The sequence below is a fragment of the Coregonus clupeaformis genome, chromosome 10, assembly GCF_020615455.1.
Source record: "Coregonus clupeaformis isolate EN_2021a chromosome 10, ASM2061545v1, whole genome shotgun sequence".
NCBI lineage: Eukaryota > Metazoa > Chordata > Actinopteri > Salmoniformes > Salmonidae > Coregonus > Coregonus clupeaformis.
The window spans coordinates 41,504,658-41,518,883 of record NC_059201.1 but is presented as its reverse complement, the minus strand read 5'-3'; the positions used below and the strand labels follow the sequence as shown (position 1 = coordinate 41,518,883).

At 41.1% G+C, this 14,226-nt stretch overlaps 2 protein-coding genes across 4 annotated transcripts; both read left to right on the top strand.

Moving 5' to 3' along the window:
* The first annotated feature begins 464 nt into the window (after positions 1-464).
* Positions 465-8,335, top strand: LOC121575893 (translocon-associated protein subunit alpha-like). The gene is made up of 9 exons (XM_041889184.2): positions 465-607; positions 1,581-1,699; positions 1,829-1,922; positions 2,074-2,201; positions 4,743-4,877; positions 5,064-5,140; positions 5,329-5,407; positions 7,177-7,270; positions 7,501-8,335. Exons 1-9 carry the CDS (start codon positions 538-540, stop codon positions 7,569-7,571), a joined length of 867 nt encoding a protein of 288 aa, XP_041745118.1. The 5' UTR covers positions 465-537; the 3' UTR covers positions 7,572-8,335.
* A 240-nt stretch (positions 8,336-8,575) lies between these two features.
* Positions 8,576-14,226, top strand: LOC121575894 (neuritin). 3 transcript variants are annotated; one of them, XM_041889187.2, is made up of 4 exons: positions 8,576-8,663; positions 8,841-8,930; positions 10,336-10,486; positions 12,893-14,226. In XM_041889187.2, the coding sequence occupies exons 1-4, from the start codon at positions 8,582-8,584 to the stop codon at positions 13,125-13,127; spliced, it is 558 nt and encodes a 185-aa protein (XP_041745121.2). In that variant the 5' UTR covers positions 8,576-8,581; the 3' UTR covers positions 13,128-14,226. The 3 variants fall into 3 exon arrangements, with proteins under 3 accessions (XP_041745121.2, XP_045079208.1, XP_041745119.1); XM_041889185.2 differs by having other exon boundaries at positions 8,593-8,663; positions 8,812-8,930; XM_045223273.1 differs by lacking the exon at positions 8,841-8,930.

The window sequence follows — 14,226 nt, the reverse complement described above, 5'->3', positions numbered from 1 at the left end:
AAAGGTTAAATAAAATAAATAAAATAAATAAAATAAATACAATTTCAAACCTTGCTTACATTTGTATACGATCGCGTGTCTCTCTATTGTGCGTGGGAATACTTGGGAACAGATTTCTTAATTTAAAATGACTTGCAGCTGATTTCCTGGTGTTTTTACAGTATTTTATATCCAACAATGAAAATATATTTATTTTTTGCTCAGAAGAATTGGGGGGCCAACTCAAACCAACTGGCGGAACCCTGGTTTAGGGGGTGTGTCACAATATCTTTCAATCTAACCACTTTTGCAGTAAAATATGTTTACACAAACATCCATTTCATAAATGGGAAGTGTAAGGGTTTCTCAAAAATGTGTGGCCTTGCGGCTGGCCTAGGACAATATGAAGGTTGATTCAATCAATTTCCCCAATTGTGACATCACCAAACGTGCATAGTATGGGGCGTCTTAAAAACTCTCTTATCCCACCCCTTCGCTAACCTTTCTCCTTTTTCTGACTGCTGAGGTGTAGCAAGCTACGAACTTGACCGCAGCAAAATGTTCCATTTCGGATCAAAAATACTTTTACTTTTCCTCGTGGCTTTCAGATGTGGCCAGATATCCTTCGGTAAGTCATTTACCCTTTTTAATTTGCATTCTTCACTCCAGCAGTCCAGAGTTCTTTGCAATAATGAAACGTTAGCGAAGTTAACATTGACGTGGCATAATGCAGTTTTTCATTCAGTGATCTAAAACAAAATAAAGACTGCTTTGTCAGAAAGCTTCATGCTCAATATCTTTGTCTGATAAATTAAGTGAACAAATGCATGTAACACTAATTATAGGAGGAACATAAAACTTTGGGAAGCTCTCTCGATATAGGCTTGTTGATACCTCTCATGCTTGTGCAAATGCATAATTTCCATAGTTGTAGTTTTGTGGTTTAAGACAATAAGAAAACCTTATCTGGAAGATACATAAATGTCCAAGACGAAATGTGTCTGATCGGCAATATTGTTGCTCTACACTTGGTTTCCCTCTCTTCTATGGTGACGTGTCCCAGGATCGCCTTTCCGTTAGTACTGTGTTGATACATTCTAACACCCGTGCTGAGGCCTCTGACTGTTACATTGTATCTTTGCCTGTTACATAGTGTTCCAATTCATACAATAGGCCTACAGCTAACTGATGACCGACTTTACAATTTGCTATTTAAAGTTTTATACAGCATTTTCGAATAATTACCAATCATTAATCATAACATGACCCAGTTTTATCCTTTAGCCTACACGTTCATTGTGAGCAGAGTATTATAATAAACCATCATAGTATTACACAATGAACGAATAAAGCTCTTCTCATGACCATTTGTATCAATTTATTGCTGTCAATATTTTACATTTATTTGATCCAATGTATCCTATGTTTGTTTTTGGTACAAGTGCAACCAGAGTTTCTCATCACAACTATCATCAACTATTATAGTAGCCTCAGACGCACAGGTTAAGCGGCTTTGTTCTCAGACAGAGGCTACTATTATAACAATTTATATGTGTTAAAATGGATTCATTGCTAATGGCTTCTTCTCTGCGTTGGGACAGGCCAGGTATCTGCAGAAGAGTCTGCGGAAGACATCGCCCCACATTCAACAGTCGATGAGGATGAGGAAGAGGACGAGGAGGATGAGGTGCTGGTGGAGGAAGATCAGGTCCCAGGCTCGGTATGTGACATTGTTTGAACTGGGATGAAAGTGGCTTCTATTGTCCCTGCCAAATGAACCATAGTACTATTTGCTCAATTCAGTGCATTTTAATCTAGTTTCTTTCCATTGTATTTTTAAATCTCTCAGGAAACAGAAGATGACTTAGATGAAGATGCTGCAGTTAGAGATGTAACCTCTCACCCTGATGCTGACACCACCATCGTCTTTGTGACCGGGGAAGGTTGGTCTTCTCTTCCTTTATGAAGACTTTCATATCGTTTTACACTCAGTCATTCAGTGTAAGTTAAAGGGAAATATGCAAGACAGCATGGAATGTAATTATTCATTCACATCAATGGTTTAATTTGTATATCATTGTACCCTCCATCCAGAGTTCCCAGCCAATGAGATTGCGAAGTTCCTGGTGGGTTTCACCAACAAGGGAAGCCAGGATTTCACTGTCCATTCCCTGGAGGCCTCCTTCCGTTACCCTCAGGACTTTCAGTTCTACATCCAGAACGTGAGTCTGGGTTCTGGGACACATGATGCCTGCATGCCTCATCTGAGAAATAGAAAGTCCCCTTGAAAACACACATCATTATGTAAAACGTTATAATGGGGTTTGTAGTCTGTTTACTTCCAATTTATTAACTAACAATTACTAGAATAGAAACTTCTTATAAAGCCTTTACAAACCCAATAACGTATGTGTTACCCATAAGAGAGAGCAATAGTAATGTCGTCTTTTTGTTGGTACTAACTCCGCCGTGGTTCGTTGGACAAAGCCTATGGGAAAATGAATAGAGTTTTTGTTGGGTTTTTGGCTAAACGCCGAAAATAAGGTCTGTTGTAAACACAGGCTTAGGAGATCGTATATGTTTTGTTCTATGAAATCATCTTCATCAGCTAACATTGCTTTTTGTGAATTTTTAAGCATTTATGTAATCAAAAAAATCACAAAGCACATAAAGGGCTTCATAATTCATAAAGGTCATGTTAACCCTTAGCCTACAATTTCCATGCCCCAGCGGATATCTAATTAACATAGAAAAATCCCCATCAAAATACATCTGTTTAAGCTGGAGATATCTTTTTTTGCATGGGCTGCATCTCAATCCTCCGCATCTGCCGATATCGCCCTTCCGAATCTGCGGTGAAGTGTGGCAGAGCTAGAGCGATGTTTGTCAGACCATGAGACATCCCGAAAATCGGTCTTCTCACAAAAACACCTGTAGGGTCCAAACTGTTTGGCCTAGAACGTATTATGACCCTTTTATGGTGATGAGACTCTCGCGAACACGATGGCGTTCTCCGTTTTGCTCTAGGACGCCCACAAGCCTCACAAGAAGGTCCCTGGTACCAGTTAAAAAAATTAATGGAAGTACAGTATATATTGAGATAGTTTAGTGCCTAATATAAGGGGATAAATACTGTACATAAATTGTTTCCTGATCTTTCTTATATCTCTCAGATATAGGACAGACACTTCAGAACAAACTTCCTTTAGATGTTAGTTTTTTACTATCTGTTGTTCCATGTAGTGAATCTGTTATTCAATGTGTTTCTATCGGCTAATAGCAAAAATGTGGTCTTAAAATTCAAAATCAAATAGCTAAATGATCCTTGGAATGACCATCTTAAAACAATTCCATATGTTAGCTTAGACCCCCCCCCTCCCTCCCGACTTAGACAGGGCTTAGACTCCAGAGGGTTAACTGACTGATATTACCTCATAGAACAAAATGTATAAGATCTCCTAAGCCTGAGTTAACCTCAGACATTATTTTCGGCGTTTACCCCAAAACCATATTCTTTCCCCATTCATTTTCTTTTTTTAGGACTACAAGCTGGCGAGCTGTATACATTTACGTCATTTAGCAGACGCTCTTATCCAGAGCGACTTACAGTTAGTGAGTGCATACATTATTTTATTTTTCATACTGGCCCCCCGTGGGAATCGAACCCACAACCCTGGCGTTGCAAACACCAAGCTCTACCAACTGAGCTACATTCCTGCCGGCCATTCCCTCCCCTACCCTGGACGAATTGTGCGCTTCCCCATGGGTCTCCCGGTCACGGCCGGCTACAACAGAGCCTGGATTCGAACCAGGATCTCTAGTGGCACAGCTAGCACTGCGATGCAGTGCCTTAGACCACTGCGCCACTCGGGAGTATAGATGACAATTAGTTACAAAATATACAAATATACCAAATATATACTGAGTATACCAAACATTAGAAACACCTTCCTAATATTGAGTTGAACCCCCCCCCCTAGACTCTACACAAAAAAAAAATGTATGCACGCATGACTGTAAGTCGCTTTGGATAAAAGCGTCTGCTAAATGGCATATTATTATTATTATTATTACAATGTGTCGAAAGTGTCCACAGGGATGCTGGCCCATGTTGACTCCAATGCTTCCCACAGTTGTGTCAAGTTGCCTGGATGTCCTTTGGGTGGTGGACCATTATTGATACACACGAGAAACTGTTGAGCGTGAAAAACACAGCAGCGTTGCAGTTCTTGACACAAACCGGTGCGCCTCGCACATACTACCATACCCCATTCAAAAGCGCTTAAATATTTTGTCTTGCCCATTCACCCTCTGAATGGCACACATACACAATCCATGTCTCAATTGTCTCAAGACTTAAAAATCATTCTTTAACCTGTCTCCTCCCCTTAATCTACATTGATTGAAGTGGATTTAACAAGTGACATCACCTAGATTCACCTGGTCAGTCTATGTCAGGGTTCTTCAATTCCGGTCCTGGAGGGCCGAAACACTTCTGTTTTTTATTTCTACCTGGTAGTTAATTGCACTCACCTGGTGTCCCAGGTCTGAATTAGCCCCTGATTAGAAGGAGAGGATGAAAAACAGAGGTGTTTCGGCCCTCCAGGACCGGAATTGAAGAACCCTGGTCTATGTCATGGAAAGAGCAGGTCTTCTTAATGTTTTGTATACTCAGTGTACATGGAATACCCTGTAAAATGTAGTTTTGGGGACTTTCTGCCATTGTTGATCAGAAAAGTAGACAAGCTGTTTTTGGTACCTAGTTCACAGCCTTGCCCCTGAGCACTGTGGTCCAGCCCCAGAAGCAGGCCTCCTTTGAGTACTCCTTCATCCCTGCTCAGCCCATGGCTGGTCGTCCTTTCGGCCTGGTCATCCTACTCAACTACCAGGACAGTGAGGTGAGACTAGATTGATTGGTTGATTGACTGATACATTATTATTATTAGAGTGTCTTGCATCTTCAAGATGCCCAGCCCAGGGTTCTTGACTAGATGTTCAGAAATCCCCCTGAACAGGTTCAGAAATGCCTTGCAATGTATGGCCTGTGGCTGAGGCGCTGATCTTGTGTTTTGACTGTTACGCAGGGCAACGGTTTCCAGACGGCCATTTACAACCAGACCGTCACGATCGTTGAGCTGGAGGAGGGACTGGATGGAGAGACGTAACCATTTCTTTGCACACATCAATCAATTCTACATGTTATACTAGTATTTGGTTAAATTAATTTATGTTTCAGGTGCATTTGTTTAAATATGGTAACTCATTTTTATATTGTTTGTCTATACTATTATTATATTACATTATCCATTAACTGTTAGTATGACACATTTTGCTTTGTTTCTCCTCCAGAATGTTCATGTACATCTTTCTGACTGGATTAGTTGTCTTGGCATTTTTTGGCATGTACCAGGTGCTGGAGTCTAGGACGGTACGAGTCTTCTCAACCTTTTCATCTAAATTGTGATAGTCTAAAATATCTCCAGCTCTTTACATGTGGTGGTGAATGTTACATTCAAAATGAGCACCAGGGTAAATTAAGTGTTGACCTTTGATCTACAGTTGAAGTCGGAAGTTTACATACACCTTAGCCATATACATTTAAACTCAGTTTTTCACAATTCCTGACATTTAATCCTAGTAAAAATGCCATGTCTTAGGTCAGTTAGGATCACCACTTTATTTTAGGAATGTGAAATGTCAGAATAATAGCAGAGAGAAGGATTTAATTCAGCTTTTATTTCTTTCGTCACATTCCCAGTGGGTCAGAAGTTTACATACACTCAATTAGTATTTGGTAGCATTGCCTTTAAATTGTTTAACTTGGGTCAAACGTTTCGGGTAGCCTTCCGCAAGCTTCCCACAATAAGTTGGGTGAATTTTGGCCCATTCCTCCTGACAGAGCTGGTGTAACTGAGTCAGGTTTGTAGGCCTCCTTGCTCGCACACGCTTTTTCAGTTCTGCCCACAAATTTTCTATAGGCTTGAGGTCAGGGCTTTGTGATGGCCACTCCAATACCTTGACTTTGTTGTCCTTAAGCCATTTTGCCACAACTTTGGAAGTATGCTTGGGGTCATTGTCCATTTGGAAGACTCATTTGCGACCAAGCTTTAACTTCCTGACTGATGTCTTGAGATGTTGCTTCAATATATCCACATAATTTTCCTTCCTCATGATGCCATCTATTTTGTGAAGTGCACCAGTCCCTCCTGCAGCAAAGCACACCCATAGCATGATGCTGCCACCCCTGTGCTTCACGGTTGGGATGGTGTTCTTGGGCTTGCAAGCTACCCCCTTTTTCCTCCAAACATAAAGATGGTCATTATGGCCAAACAGTTATATTTTTGTTTCATCAGACCAGAGGACATTTCTCCAGAAAGTACGCTCTTTGTCCCCATGTGCAGTTGCAAACCGTAGTCTGGCTTTTTTTATGGTGGTTTTGGAGCAGTGGCTTCTTCCTTGCTGAGCGACCTTTCAGGTTATGTCGATATAGGACTCATTTTACTGTGGATATAGATACTTTTGTATCTGTTTCCTCCAGCATCTTCACAAGGTCCTTTGCTGTTGTTCTGGGATTGATTTGCACTTTTCGCACCAAAGTATGCTCATTTCTAGGAGACAGAACGCGTCTCCTTCCTGAGCGGTATGATGGCTGCGTGGTCCCGTGGTGTTTATACTTGCGTACTATTGTTTGTACAGATGAATGTGGTACCTTCAGGCGTTTGGAAATTGCTCCCAAGGATGAACCAGACTTGTGGAGGTCTACAATTTTTTTTCTGAGGTCTTTGCTGATTTCTTTTGATTTTCCCTTGATGTCAAGCAAAGAGGAACTGAGTTTGAAGGTAGGCCTTGAAATACATCCACAGGTACACCTCCAATTGACTCAATTAGCCTATCAGAAGCTTCTAAAGCCATGACATCATTTTCTGGAATTTTCCAAGCTATTTAAAGGCACAGTCAATTTAGTGTATGTAAACTTCTGACCCACTGGAATTGTGATACAGTGAATTATAAGTGAAATAATCTGTATGTAAACAATTGTTGGAAAAATTACTTGTGTCATGCACAAAGTAGATGTCCTAACCAACTTGCCAAAACTATAGTTTGTTAACAAGACAATTGTGGAGTGGTTGAAAAACGAGTTTGAAGACTCCTACCTAAGTGTATGTAAACTTCCGACTTCAACTGTATGTTGTGCAGAGGAAGAGGCTCCCAGTGAAGGTGGAGACGGGCACCGGTGGGATGAACAATGTGGACATCAGCTGGATTCCCCAGGAGACCCTCAACATCATGAGTAAGTTTTGTCATGAGCTTTGATACTCTGCCATAGCATTTCCTCCTGAGTGCAGGAAGACAAATTCATACTCTGCTTATACAACCACTTTTTTGGAACCGTAGTTGGGTTGAAAAGGCATCCTATTTTTTCATCTTGTCTGTGCAAAGATGAATATCAACTCAAATTGCAACATTGACCATCCCCTCTCTCGCTCTCTGTTTCTCTCTTTGTCTCTCTCTCTTTTACAGGCAAGGCATCGGCATCTCCTAAAGCCTCCCCAAGGAAACGCACCAAGAGAGCGGCTGGAGTAGATCAATAAACCATTCTATGATGCGGCCATCTTCATATCAATGTCCACCAGGCCCATGTTCAAGGCCCATGTCATCACAAGCTCCAACATACCAACCAACATCAACCTCTACCTCTGGGTGGACCTAGTTAGTGCGATATGCCCCCAATACATAGGCCTACACCAAATGTTATTGGATTGAAGACACTGGTGTCATGAATGTGTCCCATTTAGACACCACTCCAGCTGGACATTTTGTGACTGATATGAGACTAAAGACTGAGTAATTGAATCACCATGCCAGCTCCATGAAATGGGGAAGACGTGGCGTTTTAGACCTGCCAAAGAAAGCGGTAATGCTACACGTATTTAAATCAACATCTTGTTTTTTATTTTCGTACTTTTTGTAATGAATTTAAATGCTTTAATTCCTGAAGTATTACGATATTAAGGTTTTTGTTCTATTTCATTCTGTGCCTTACGACTCCCTCAGTTTGTCTGCACAGTCAGGAATTGAGATGGTGACCTCCAAGTTCCTCCAAGGGAAGGTTGTCCTTGTTCATGTCATACTTTGAAATATCATAAAGCTGCTGTGAAAGGCTCATTGAAGAGAATTTAGAAAGAAAAGGCCATCCGCTACCAAGTTACATTGTTAAATGTGAATGATGCAAATGTATTTTAAACATGACTCGCTGTCAGTGTCCCAGACCATATGCTACCATACATTTACCTGCAGTACATTGGTGAAATGCTGTAATTTTTTTCTACAAAAATAAAAGGTTCAAAATCTAGATAAAAAATGTGTTCACTTTCTATAAATATTTGCCTTTTTCTTCTCTTAAAGTTGAAGTGATGTTCCTTCATGCCTCAATTTATGATGCTCTGAAATAAGCACTTTATTTGGTATTTTGATTTTGCTCAATATTATTCTCAGCAGAAAAAGATGACTAGTGTCATAAACAGGGAACCGACTGAGGAAACTGTCCATATGTACCAATGGGCTATTTGTCTGTTTACTGTCAGCAAATGAGAAACATGGGATGGCACTAAACGTATCTCTGGTGCGGAGCGTCGATGAGGTGAGAGAAGCGCTCCGAGAGGCAGCACGCACGAAAGGGGCAGGTAATATCACGGTTGTTACATTGGGTTTGATCGAGAATAAACTGCAATTGATTCTGCAAATGTTAATCGCCTCCTGTTAACGCATATATGCCGCAACAAGTCATTTATTTTGATTGATTCATTTTACCTCGCTTTGATTTTATCTCAGTTTATGAGCGATTTTGGTGGATCCCACAGATGGCGCAAGGCACCCTCTGCTGGGTTTGATATGGGATATGGGATTTACGTCGGTGAAGATTCCAAGATGTTGTGCATTTATTGTATTAGGTAAGGCTGGATAAGGTATCGTTTTAGATTTATTGGTAGAACAATACTTTTTCATATTGCACGTTTTTATAATATCTTGGATGAAATATTTAATATTTCATTAATTAAGGGTGTAGGCTAAATTTAGATGTTGCATGCAGGGTGAGACTAGAGTTGTATTATTTGACAGTGACGAGCTTTTTTCATATTTGAAGAGCTTATCAATAACTCATTGTCCCTCAGGTCTGTGCAGTAGGATAGATTTTGGAGTGCTTGAAAGATCTTTGGCCAGAAATAGACTTGCAGAGTTGTGTTGGTGTATAAAGCATGCATTAATGCACAAATAATTGAAAGCAAATAGCAAAAATGAATTTAAAGTATTGTAGTGTCACTTACCCTACATCTGGCATTCTTGTTAGTTTAATAAATGAATCCCATGCATTCACTCAGAACATAAGGATTTATGCTATGTCTGCACATATTTCTATGTACATACATTTTCCATCCTGATCAATTAAACAATAATTCCTGGTTTTAAACTTTATGATCCTGTGCAAGCTAAATCATATTGGTGTACTATAACAATATTCATATTGAACAAATGGTAATATAACCACTGCCTACTTTACATCTAGCAAGGCGTTGCTTTTTGGCAGAGGGCAATGGATTGAATGTGAGACAGCCTACAGTGCAGTGGGACTTGGGAATTGAATAGATTTCTTGAAAATGATCCAGGCAAACCAACAAAATCTAGGAGCAGTTGCTCTTTCTTCAGAATCCCAATATTACCCATTCCCTGCTTAATTTCAATGTTTTCTATGCTTTTAAAGCGATCATTCAAGCTGATATCCCTGACAGTGGCTATTACAGTGGCCTTGGACACCTTATCCCTGACCCTAAGCAATCAATAAGTGAGTGGGAGAGAGGAGGGAGATGGGAGAGAATTATGACAATCATTCTCACAGGTAGCCTATGCTGATTGTATCTAAATCCCACTGACCAAACAGGCCAAATATCTCTCATGCAACCCTCATCATTAAAACTACATTGAGAGGCAATTTGGAATAACTGGAAGAAAAATGTATCCTGCCAGATATCCTAAAGTCCTGGGAGGGATGCTGAGGGCTGATATACCTCTGTTTCCTCCATTTTAACTCCAAGAACAACATAGAAGGAGGGTGACCTACTTTTGGCATCCTCCCATTTGTTTCAGAAGAGACTCTTTGCTTCAAATAGGGAGGCAGATATAGATCTAGATAAAGGTGATACAAGACCCTATTGTTATTATATCATGACATAAAACAATTATATTTGGTCTCTGTAAGTGCAATGCCTGAAATGTACCATAAAATCTATGACAACAAAGGGGAATGTAATGGGCTTTCTTTCCTTAATGCATTTGAATGTATTTTTCTGTGTTTTGCAGTGTCCCTGGCTGTGGCAAGAGTCTCAGCGGCAGATGTGAAGTGTGAGAATATTTACAGGGACTTCTCTGACTGTGTTCTGGAGCTGGGGGAGAGCATGGATAACTACCAGGAGAATGTGACCAGCGAGATGGGAGTGGAAGCTGTGTGTAGGTGAGAGGGGTGTGTGTGTGTGCAGGGGCGGACTGGGACAGGGACTGGGACAATTCGGCCCTGGCATTTTATCCAAACCATCAGCCCACATCACCCTGCCAACTCAAGAATTCAAGAAATACATTTTTGTATCTAACACGTCCAAGCAGGAATGCATGATTCAATATATTTTTATGTGCAACCTAATCCAGTGATTGTCATGAATTTTGGGTAGAAAATTAGACTATATGCTAGTTGCTATATTCTACTGTCAGAATAGCACTCCAGAATTTCCTCTTTTTTTTCAAAAGAGATGAATTAGATACATCTATATGTGCACTATCATAGGCTAATTAATTTGGGGTTCAACGCCGAGGGAAGTAGAAACTCAAAACACATTAACTAGATCGCTAACTTAATATAATACCCACTGCTAGTAGCCATGTACACTCAGTGGCCAGTTTATAAGGTACACAACCCTGTACACGAAAATGGTTCGCTCCTACAGACAGTGAGTCACGTGGCCGTGGCTTGACACCTGCCTGGTGTCAACGGTACAGGCTGGTGGCGGTGGTGTAATGGTGTGGGGAATGTTTTCCTGGCACACGTTAGGTCCCTTGATACCAATTGAGCAACATTTGAACGCCACACCTTGTAGAATCCATGCCTCAAAGAATTCAGGCTGTTCTGGAGGCAAAGTGGGCTCCAACCCGGTACTAGATGGGTGTACCTAATAAACTGGCCACTGAGTGTATTTATCTAACAATAAATGTAAAGTCCTAAAAAAACATGTAGGCTACATGTCTCATAGCTACTAGTTGTAGGCTATGAGAACTTATTATTATAATTTTTTTATAGGCCTATGCCCTCGCAATGGCCAGGTCGCATTTTGCACGCACGCCGCTCCATATCATAAAGCCATATCAAATATATTGGTTGTAAAATAGTTGCTATTGAGCTGAATATTGAGAGTTGAGAAATAAAAAGTATAGGGACAGAAAGCTGAGACCCTCATCTCATCGACAGGGACAAGGGGACGAAGCTTCCAAAGCTGTATTTTCCCCGCAATTGCATAACATGTTTTATATAATCAGAACGCATTTTCCTCCCGAGCACATGGCGGGCGAGGAGAGTGGCTCGCTCATCACAGCAGCAGGCCCCAGCGAGGACACAGACACAGGGGCAGGGCAGACACTTTCATTACAGGAATCATGAGGATAATGCACTTTACTGTTTTACCAAATCATGATTTTAGCTGTGCAAAAAATAGGACGTTTGAGTGAGGTGACAATGTAGAATGTGCCCTTTCTATGTTTGTAGGCACCCTTTCCATTTTTTACGATACATGATCTTGTCTGTCGAACTGATGACAGAGTCGGAGTAGGTCTCTTTGCTGATGCCGTGTTTGACTTTGAATGTGAGTTTGTTTGACCTCAGTTCAGCCTATCAGAAAACCGGGCTGGCCCATCTTGGTAGGGAGGCTGGCTGTTTCCCACTGATCTGCCAAAGGCTCACTATAGATTACTATAACAGAGAACAGGCCCATGGGCTACCGGCCATGTAACCTTTTAATGGTTTTATTTTTATATAAAAAAGTGTGTGTCAATTTCGAATTAAAAAATGGTCCAGCCCATCTGGCATTTGCCAGAATTGCCAGATGGCCAATCTGCCCCTGTGCGTGCGTATGTGTGTGTGCAATGTACAGCATCCTCTATCCATCTGCACTTACTGTACATCTGCGTTTGCAGCGCACCAGGATCTCATGGCAGATAGAACGTATAGAACAGCGTCTGTATTTTACCAATCAGTCTCCTTCTGCTTGCTTATATCAGATCTTGTATTGAAATCCATCGAGGTGTGTACCTTGCGGAAGAACAGTGGAGAGAAGAAAAATATGCTGTAGCCGAGGGAGATAGCAGAAATGAATGGTGCTGAAACACAGCCACTGTACTGAATAATTTATGACTTTGCTGCAGCAGTAATGAAATTCTGAGGCCATCTTGTTTTTTTGTAATTGTTAATGTGTGCATTCCAATACTATAGTACAGTATATTACTGCCTAAAGCTGAAAAATGTCCCCTTGCAGCATCAGCTATTTTTTCTAATCTAATTTCTGTGGCTACAAAATAAAGGAGGGTTGATCTTGCAAAACGCAATAATTTATAGTATCGCTGGGCAGTAGTATAAAAACAACAATTCAAAACAATAATACAACAAAAAATACACCTTCAGCCGTGTGTGTTTACAGGAGAGCTTTGAAGCCTTGCATGTGCGGCGATTAAAGTGTCAGATAAATCAAACCAATAACATTCTTAATCCAATAGATTGTAACCAATGGCATGTTTTCATGTCAAATATAAATGAGGTAGTGTATGTGTCGATGGATATACATAAAATACATTTGACTGATGGCTCTTTCACCCCTAGCCACTGGGAGGCATTCCACACGTGTGCCCTGACGGCACTGTCCGGGTGTCAGGAGGAGGTGGGCTCCATCTGGGAGACCCTGAAAGAAGACTCCAGGAAGATCCGCTTCCAGGGCAGCCTCTTCGACCTGTGCAGCCCCAGCTCGGCCCCCAGCCTGCGCTTGCTTCTATCCCCTCTACCCCTGCTGCTCCTGGGCTTGCTGATCCTGGGAGGGCCCATCTGGCCAGCCACATAGGTGGGGGATGCCTCCCTCCTCCTCCTCGCTCCCAACCCCATGCACTCTCACATTCCCCAGGGTGGCCGGCCGCATCCTGAGCACATCTGAAACCTGAAGCCAAGGATAGAAGAGAGAGCGAGAGAGAGAGAGAGAGAGAGAGAGAGAGAGAGAGAGAGAGAGAGAGAGAGAGAGAGAGAGAGAGAGAGAGAGAGAGAGAGAGAGGGATGATCAGTGAGTAGAGAAGGAATATGGATTAAGGTTAGCACACAGAGCCATGTCTCTATGGCGACGTCATAGATATCTATGGTACTGGGTAATTACAATGCTATGATATCACAGAGCCATTGATGTCTACGGAGAGACGGATGGAAACCTATGGCTCTGGGTTACCCACCATAGATGTCTATGGCACTAGGTAATTTAGAAGGTTATGTTATCAGGGCCTTAGATGTTAATGTCATCCATATCGATGAGTCTGGATAAAAATACACACCCAAGACCCAAGCAATTGTAATGAAATTACCTATTACAGTATACGCCTATGAAAAAAGCAATTTTAAAGCAATTGGTCAATTTTGTTGACAATCAAGTGACCTCTTTCAACTTTGACCTTTTGACCCCTACCCACGTTTGGAGTTGCATGGCTGCTATAATGACACCAAAAAGGCATTTTCCATATTTTTGCTCTGTTAAACCATTTCTTTGGTCATCCTGTTAGACAGTAGGTGCTGTTAAAGTCAGGCAATGCTGTTAATTGAAAATATTGTTATTTGCTTTATTATGCACTTTACAGTAAAATTACTCATTTACCGTTAGTCATTGTGGATAGTTATTCTACCTAAAAATGGTCTCTGGTTATGTGAGAATGTTCAGTGTTGTTTTATGAATCTGTCCTGTATGGAAGTCCAAGTGTTTGGCTGTCAATTCATTTGATATCATTTAGTCCATAACAACTATACACAACTGTACACAGTTCACGTCAAAGCACATTGAACCTTACAATAACACACAGCATACTGAGTAGAAATAAAGACAATACTTTATTATGAAAGCTAAAATATATAGGACTTAAAGTGGCACTCCAGTCTCCTTTTCACCTCAGTTAACACCTGATTTA

Bases quoted from the DNA above. Each gene is read 5' to 3' on its own strand.
- LOC121575893 (XM_041889184.2), top strand. From the start codon at position 538: ATGTTCCATTTCGGATCAAAAATACTTTTACTTTTCCTCGTGGCTTTC. The intron at 5,141-5,328 runs GTAACCATTTCT...TTTCTCCTCCAG, and splicing joins GAGGGACTGGATGGAGAGAC to AATGTTCATGTACATCTTTC. The intron at 7,271-7,500 runs GTAAGTTTTGTC...TCTCTTTTACAG, and splicing joins GGAGACCCTCAACATCATGA to GCAAGGCATCGGCATCTCCT.
- LOC121575894 (XM_041889187.2), top strand. From the start codon at position 8,582: ATGGCACTAAACGTATCTCTGGTGCGGAGCGTCGATGAGGTGAGAGAA. The intron at 8,664-8,840 runs GTAATATCACGG...TGGATCCCACAG, and splicing joins AGCACGCACGAAAGGGGCAG to ATGGCGCAAGGCACCCTCTG. The intron at 8,931-10,335 runs GTAAGGCTGGAT...TGTGTTTTGCAG, and splicing joins TTGTGCATTTATTGTATTAG to TGTCCCTGGCTGTGGCAAGA.